This window comes from Homalodisca vitripennis, chromosome 2 (genome assembly GCF_021130785.1).
Source record: "Homalodisca vitripennis isolate AUS2020 chromosome 2, UT_GWSS_2.1, whole genome shotgun sequence".
Classification (NCBI taxonomy): domain Eukaryota; kingdom Metazoa; phylum Arthropoda; class Insecta; order Hemiptera; family Cicadellidae; genus Homalodisca; species Homalodisca vitripennis.
The window spans coordinates 41,234,745-41,242,498 of record NC_060208.1 but is presented as its reverse complement, the minus strand read 5'-3'; the positions used below and the strand labels follow the sequence as shown (position 1 = coordinate 41,242,498).

The 7,754-nt window shown below is 32.3% G+C and overlaps 1 protein-coding gene across 1 annotated transcript in view; it reads left to right on the top strand.

Moving 5' to 3' along the window:
* Positions 1-57: 57 nt before the first annotated feature.
* The window catches only part of LOC124353834 (lysosomal alpha-glucosidase-like), a 39,549-nt gene continuing 31,852 nt past the window's right edge, over positions 58-7,754 (top strand). Inside the window, exons 1-2 of the mRNA XM_046803855.1 lie at positions 58-1,171; positions 4,032-4,183. Of these exons, the coding sequence (XP_046659811.1) occupies positions 503-1,171; positions 4,032-4,183 (821 nt within the window). The 5' untranslated portion in view covers positions 58-502. The remainder of the gene's footprint in view (positions 1,172-4,031; positions 4,184-7,754) is intronic.

Here is a 7,754-nt window from a genome sequence, read left to right as displayed (position 1 = left end):
AGTAAAATATCAGCTGATTCTGTCTTTAAAGAAAGTCAGAGATAACAATGTTTGTTGTGGTTCCTATCTTCAGTTGGTGGGATTAAACCAAATTAGAAAGTGACATTATATTAATAAGTTCAGAAATGAAATTAAAGTTAATTTAATTGCTACCGATTATGATTTAAATTAAATTACCAACCGAAGAGTGAACTAATATAATTCTTTGAGCATTTGCGCGAGCGCTTAGGGATTGATCGGTGTAGATGTGTTGCTAGGCAATTTTGAGCTATTTTTAGACAAATCCAGGTTCATCTAGTCTTTTAACTCGTTGCAGCCGTCATTCTAGTGAAAGCAAAGCCATGGACTTCAAGTAGAACTGTGGTTAAGTGATACTTATTTAGTGATTACGAGAAGTCTTGAATTTGCTTTTAAATTATCAGTTAGTGAAAGGGAATGATGGTTAAGGTAAAACCCCTTTTGCTGTAATACATCTCATCTGTCACTCTTCAATTCATTAATCATGGTTAAAGCCCATCTAGTTTTTGTCCCTGATCAGGCCATAAAAAAGCTTATTCCACCTAAGCCAAATGGTCCAACTTGCACTGTTGCTTCTGAACCTGATAAAAGATTCAAGCTTGTACATCCAGTCACTCCTGATCAATGTCACACTTTGAAAACCGTGTTAAAACATCCACTGCTAATCACATTTGTATTAGTTGCATTTCTGACTACTGCTTTTATTTTCATTGAGCCATTGTGCCATTGTATTCAACATGTAAACTGCATACTCTTCTCTCAATTTACAAACAACACGATATGCTGTAATGAAAAACAAACCTATATCACAAATATTTGGGAAAATGCAGAAACTTTACCTATGCCAGAGCAATGTGCTGTAATTGAAGACGAGAACCGAATTGATTGTCTTGGTCAGGAATTTGAAATCCCTGGCTATGCGTGCATGTTGAGGGATTGTTGTTGGTCGTTACCAAAAAATGGATCAATCCGAATACCACGTTGCTATTATCCTGCGAGGTACAGGACCTACAAGATTACAAATGTATCAAGTACTGATGTTGGGACTGTTGCCTACATGAAAATCGTTAAGAACTCCACATTCTATCCTAATAATGTTCCTATGGTTAAAATTGATTTTGTCTACAGAACAGAAGATATTCTTCAGGTTAAGGTATGTTGTTGAAAGGTCACATTGAATTAATAAATTAGGTTAATTTATTTAAAGTTAAGTCACTAAAATAAAGTTAGTTCGATAAAAAAGTTGGGAGTTGCAGTATAATAAGCGGCCACCACCACAATTGAATCTTGATTATCGATTAAAATTTCAAAACTATTGAATACAACATTTGACCTATAGATATTTATAATAATTAATCTTTGCTCGTTGTTTTTATTTCATGTACTTACTGAGTAGGATAGGGACGTTGGCAAGGACAATGGCAATGAACATGCATTATTGTCTCAAAATGTATTTTTAAACATTGAACAATGTTTTAAATGGTTAAAAGACAATGACCGTACTCGTTGAAATCTGAAGTGTCCAATTTGTTGTGAAGAGATGAAAACTAGAATTAAAGGTGGAAATCAAGGTACTTTGGGATTATACCGACCACATCCAGACAAGAATCGTTATTTGACATTTTGCTTCTACTGATTGCTAGATTAGCGTAGAACAATATTTCGTCAATATAAAACAGGAATTGTCTTATCGCAAACCCCTCCCCATCCTCAGACAGAGGTCAAAGTCGAGCGGCCTAGTAGATAACGTGATTGCAGAGTGTCCTACATTTCTCTAAACACAAAAATTCAACAAAAACAAACATTACCAAACAAAAACTAATCTCTTTATTGAAAAAAACACACAAAACTTGTTTTTACTTTTGATCACACTCCGCCACCCAAAATGCGAGTGCCTCCGGCCATCAGCGCGGGCTTCGGCAGCACCAAAGGTTATTGGTGTCAACGACAGAAAAACATCCCTCGAGATAGTACCTATCAGTAAAATATAAAATTCTAGAGGGGCTGATCAAAAATATAAATTGAATTGTAATGGAAAGGCAATTATGTATCGTGCAAAAAACTTAAATAATCATGTGATGCCACGCGGCCTGCCGTAATCGGGATTCTCGAGAAAGATAAGATAACAGCGACAACAATACCGATCACAATACCTGGAAATGCTTGTTGATTGATGTAATTTTGTAATTAAAGAGTTGTTTTTTCGTTCTATCATGTTTGTTTCTACAAATTTACATTTTTGTGTTCTTCATACTGGTGTGGTCGGTATAATCCCAAAGTACCAAAATCAAATAGCGTTTGACTCCAAGAAAAGTCAGAGCAAACACAATGTTGTGAAAAACACACTTGAGAAAACTTTTTGGGTAGGGAACGATAAGCGGACCCGGTTTTTTATATCAATATTGACAAACGATATTAGTCAATTATAACTTCCGATACTGATTTTTGAACAATAACTAATTTGTATCAACTAAAAACACTTTTTTCACATATTTTATTTTATAGATAATAACAGACAGTCCAAAGGTCATGGAGGACTGTGAAATGGAGTTTAAAAAGCATTGGCATTTCAGATGATCTGCTTGCAGATCATCTCTGTGAGTATTTGGGCAGAAGAGAAACACGGTTTTCTAGAGAAGATGCTTCAACAACTTCTTGAAAACGGTTAATCATTGCTACACAAGAAAAAACATTTATATTATAAATAATTAGGCATATTTTGTATTTCCTATTATAAATGTTTTTTGTGTTGTTATCGTTTCATTATTATTTATGAGTTTTTGCTATTTCCAGTTCTTATCTCATTTACTATTTATAAGATTATCACTATGTACGTTTTATTAGTTATTTTAATTTAAAATATGATTGTGATTATGGCTATGGATATGTTGATCTGATTTATAAACACGTATTCGATAAATGAATATTAATTATCAATAATTGTACTAATCCATATAAAAACTGGGTCCGCTTATCATACTTTACCCCTTGTTTTGAACATTCTAAATTTGGTATTATGAATGTATTCAAAATCATGTGTCTTACTATTTTGTTTTTTGTTACTACAATTTAGTTTGCCAGTCGTATGGCACTAGAAATATTTTGGACAAAGTCGATTACAAGAGCCTGAAGTAGACACTTTTTCATAGAATAGATTTCCTAGAGATAGGTACATGTTTATAGTTTTTTGAAAGGGGCAATAAGGCAAACTAAACTATGGCTCCGGTAGTGAATTTAAATGGCCAGAAGTAGGCACCTTTTTCACTGAAGTTGGCGACTCAGTCCTACTTATGTATATATATATCTTTCTTCATTGGGACAACAAGGCAAACTCTTACTACGATCACTGGGAATATCTTAGACTGGAAATATATGAGCTAGAAGTAAACGCTTTTTGACCGAAGTAGGTTACTGAAACCTGTTATTTTATTTTCATGTTTAGGATTACAAGACAGATTCAACTGTGATGTTGGAAATTATAAATAATCCGAACCATAAATTCTCCTTCATGTGCAAAATATGATATGAGAGTCAGGTTAAACTTTAACACTCTTAACCATGAATACTTAAATAATATCTACCCGATGTATTACACTTACGTTTAAAAAAATTCATAGAACTCCATCATATTACATCAAAAGTGATTTACTAAGTATAATACTATATCTGTATTATATTTATGTTAACCTAATCTAACCCTTGTTATATTGCATAATTACAAATAGTAGATAGGGATCGAGTGACTTTCTCCTATCGGGAGGCAGCAGAAAACAAGAACTGATTGTCAAAATGAGATTTAACTTTCTCACAGTACAGTCAAATAAGTCTATTATTTTTAATAATGTAGTTATTTTAGAAAGTAACGAAAACTCTTCCAAAAATAATGGCCTCTGGATAGCACTTTTAACTATAGGGTTTATTTTTATTATTCAGTAAATTTACTATGGATTGAGCTTTTCTTTATAAAAATTACAAGTTTCTCATTGTGAAACAATTTTCATTCTTTATTTTAGATATATGATGCTGATAAAACACGTTTTCAAACTCCATTTCCTGAACTTCCACCTATGGGGCCAACGGCAGCAAACAATACAAATTATGTTGTGGAAATCGATACAGAGAAGACAGGATTTAAGATTTTACGGAAGAGCAATAATCAGATTATGTGAGTAAATTTAGAAAATATTGGTGACTGTAATTTGATAATTAAAATTAACTATTTGATAATTGTGTGGTAGAATTTTAGAAATCAGAAAATATTGAAAAGTGTTTACGTTACATAACAAGAAATGAAAAGAAATACAATGCACAAAATGGAAGGAAAAGGGTTGGTTGTTTGTCTTTGCCATGATAACAATCAGTTCCCCCAAAACAAGTCTGAAAACTGTAATGCTGAAAAATTTCAAAATTATAGCATAAGAAAAAGATTACTAAATAAAGTAATGAAACAGAGAAACAAAGAAAATATGTTCTATACTATAGATCTATACTTTATCTTCAGTGTAACTCCCTCTCAATTAATATATGATGAATTGTATTGATATACACTATTATAAGTTATTTGATATTAAACCAACAGTTGTCTAGTCTGATATTCCTAACTAAAATAAACTGTGTTAAACAATGTCAAACTATTTTAAACTGCCATTGGTCCTCGTGTTAAAAAGAATAAATTATTTGCCTAGGATAGTAGAAGGCTTATAAAAATCAAGAATACTACTATTAAACAGAAAGTAATTATCAGGAACCTCTATAAAACTGTGTCACACTGTTCTTGAATTTGTTCAATTAATGGGCTTAGTCCATTACATTACAATAATTTAATATTAAAAAGGTTGAATGGCCTTGAGATTTGTTATAGAATTTTTCCAAATTAGTATTAACCAACCGTGATTTCTTCTATTTCTTAGTTATGTGTGTAAGCTAGTTTAATACAACTTAACCAGGCCATAAGCCACATACAACCAAATGTAATCGACATGGGAAAATGTGTAGACCACCAGGCATTACGCTGCATGTGTGTTATTGCCACATCAGTTACACATGTACATTTGCACTTCCTCCAGAACAAATTTAGTACCATTTTCTTAGTCATTAACCTTTGCGATCAGGAGGCCCCAAATGTAGCCCTAACTTATTTCTCGGTCAGCTCAGATTTAGTCTCAGGTGGTTGTTCTCCCATTTCACCGGGCCATGTATAGTGGCCGGCTGTGTTCTGTGCCATCACATGGCTGTGTTTGGTGTACATCACTTTTACTCAGATTCAAATCCAGCATTTGACCTTTGGTTGTTTAAATGACTGAGATTTAAATGAAATTTTAAAATAATTTACACAGTTTATTAGCTTCAAGGTTGAAATGATATCAATTGGTTATTTATTATTTGCTTTTAAATGAACCAAGTAGTATGCAATTTAGGTTGATCTGTTTAAAAGTATTTTTATTTGCAGAATAAAAATACAATGCTTCTCAATTAGGTCACTTGTACTAACAGTCTCATCTCCAAATACTGAGCTCCTCCAAATGCACTAGTATTTTAATAAGTAGATATGATACACCATAACATAACATGGGCAGTTGGATTGGTATGTGCTGCAATTAGAGAAGTATTAATTTAGTTACTTGTTTGGCCAAGAGTTTGCAGCACTTTCCAGTGGATAAGGATTGATTTTAATAACTGCGCATTATAGTAGACTACACTTAGTGGCCTGGTGAGCTCAATGGTCAAACAGTGAGGGCCACTAGGCTTGGCCCGCTGAGCTAAGGGATAGGACGTAGTTATAAATTAACGACCTGACGTACCTGAGGCAGAGAATATCCCATGGCAACCAATGTGGCTTGGGGATATGAGAAGACAATCATGTAAATTTGGTACCGATCACAAAAAATTAAACAAGCTAAAATTATGTGTTTAGATATACACCATAATTTATTTAAGAGTATTTCTCTTTTCAGATTCAAAAAATACAAAAATTTGTTTAAAAAAAGATGCATTGGAATTTATAAGTGGCCTAAAATATGTTTTAGTATAAATTGTTTGCATTGTATACAATTTCACTTCCATCTAAGAACGACCAGCAAGTTTGATAAAAATAGTACTACCATTTAACTAATTTATTTATTTTACAATTACGAAACATTAATTTTCATAAAACCAGTACCCTTAGTTTGTTGCATGTTTGGAATTATCTTAAATTAAACATACCTGAGGATTTGAATAATTTTACATAATAATGTTTGTATTTCACGCCATAATATAAGTACCACACTTGACTTTTTCAGTAACCATTGTCGTCAAATATCGTGACTTTATATGATGTGTATACTATAAAGAGTGATATAAACATATGAAATAAATAATGATCTTAAAGTGAATATTTTCTGAATATAATGCAATTAACTATTAAATCTACCATGAATTAATTAACTACCTAACTAATTAACAAAAATGTAGAGGGCTTATATTAAAGCCGTGATATACAACCAACCATAAATGGGCCTATATTTAGGCCCTCGGCGGCAAAACAATTAACTTTATGATTACATTTAAAACTGTCTATAAATCCCTATCCTTTTCTCTAAAATATAAAGGATCACAAATTACATCTTATATATTTAGTGGTATTGTGGCAAGTTTATTTTAAAAATAAATTCATACAAAATGTATAAAGACAGTATAAATGTATACATATATATATATATATATATATATATATATATATATATATATATATATATATACATATACATATATATATGTATGTATGTATGTGTGTGTGTGTGTGTGTATTAAATTAAATTAGGATATTGCCACTTATACAAATTTAATAAATTTAAATAATAGTCATTTGACAGGTATTTTTGGTTATTTAAACACATATGTAAAAGAAAAAGCCAAATACAAAATAATTGAATCGTAAAAAGTAAGGGCTCTGTGGTGTAATGGTAGCACATTCACCCGGCAAGTGAGAGATCCGGGTTCGAGTCCCGACGGAGCAAGTACTTTTTGTGATTCAATGTTTATTGAAATTAAATTTTATATATATTTACACCACAGAGCGCTTACTTTTTTCCGATTCAATTATTTTGTATTTGGCCGTATCTGTCACATATGCGTTTAAATAAGCAAACTAACATATGATCGGAAGACCAAACACCTGTCAAACGACTTTTATTTACGTTAAATTGTATAAATGGCAATAGCCTTATTTAATTTCAATAAACATTGAATCACAAAAAGTACTTGCTCCGCCGGGAGTCGAACCCGGATCTCTCACTTGCCGGGTGAATGTGCTACCATTACACCACAGAGCGCTTACTTTTTTCCGATTCAATTATTTTGTATTTGGCCGTATCTGTCACATATGCGTTTAAATAAGCAAACTAACATATGATCGGAAGACCAAACATCTGTCAAACGACTTTTATTTACGTTAAATTGTATAAATGGCAATAGCCTTATTTAATTTCAATAAACATTGAATCACAAAAAGTACTTGCTCCGCCGGGAGTCGAACCCGGATCTCTCACTTGCCGGGTGAATGTGCTACCATTACACCACAGAGCGCTTACTTTTTCCGATTCAATTATTTTGTATTTGGCCGTATCTGTCACATATGCGTTTAAATAAGCAAACTAACATATGATCGGAAGACCAAACACCTGTCAAACGACTTTTATTTACGTTAAATTGTATAAATGGCAATAGCCTTATTTAATTTCAATAAACATTGAATC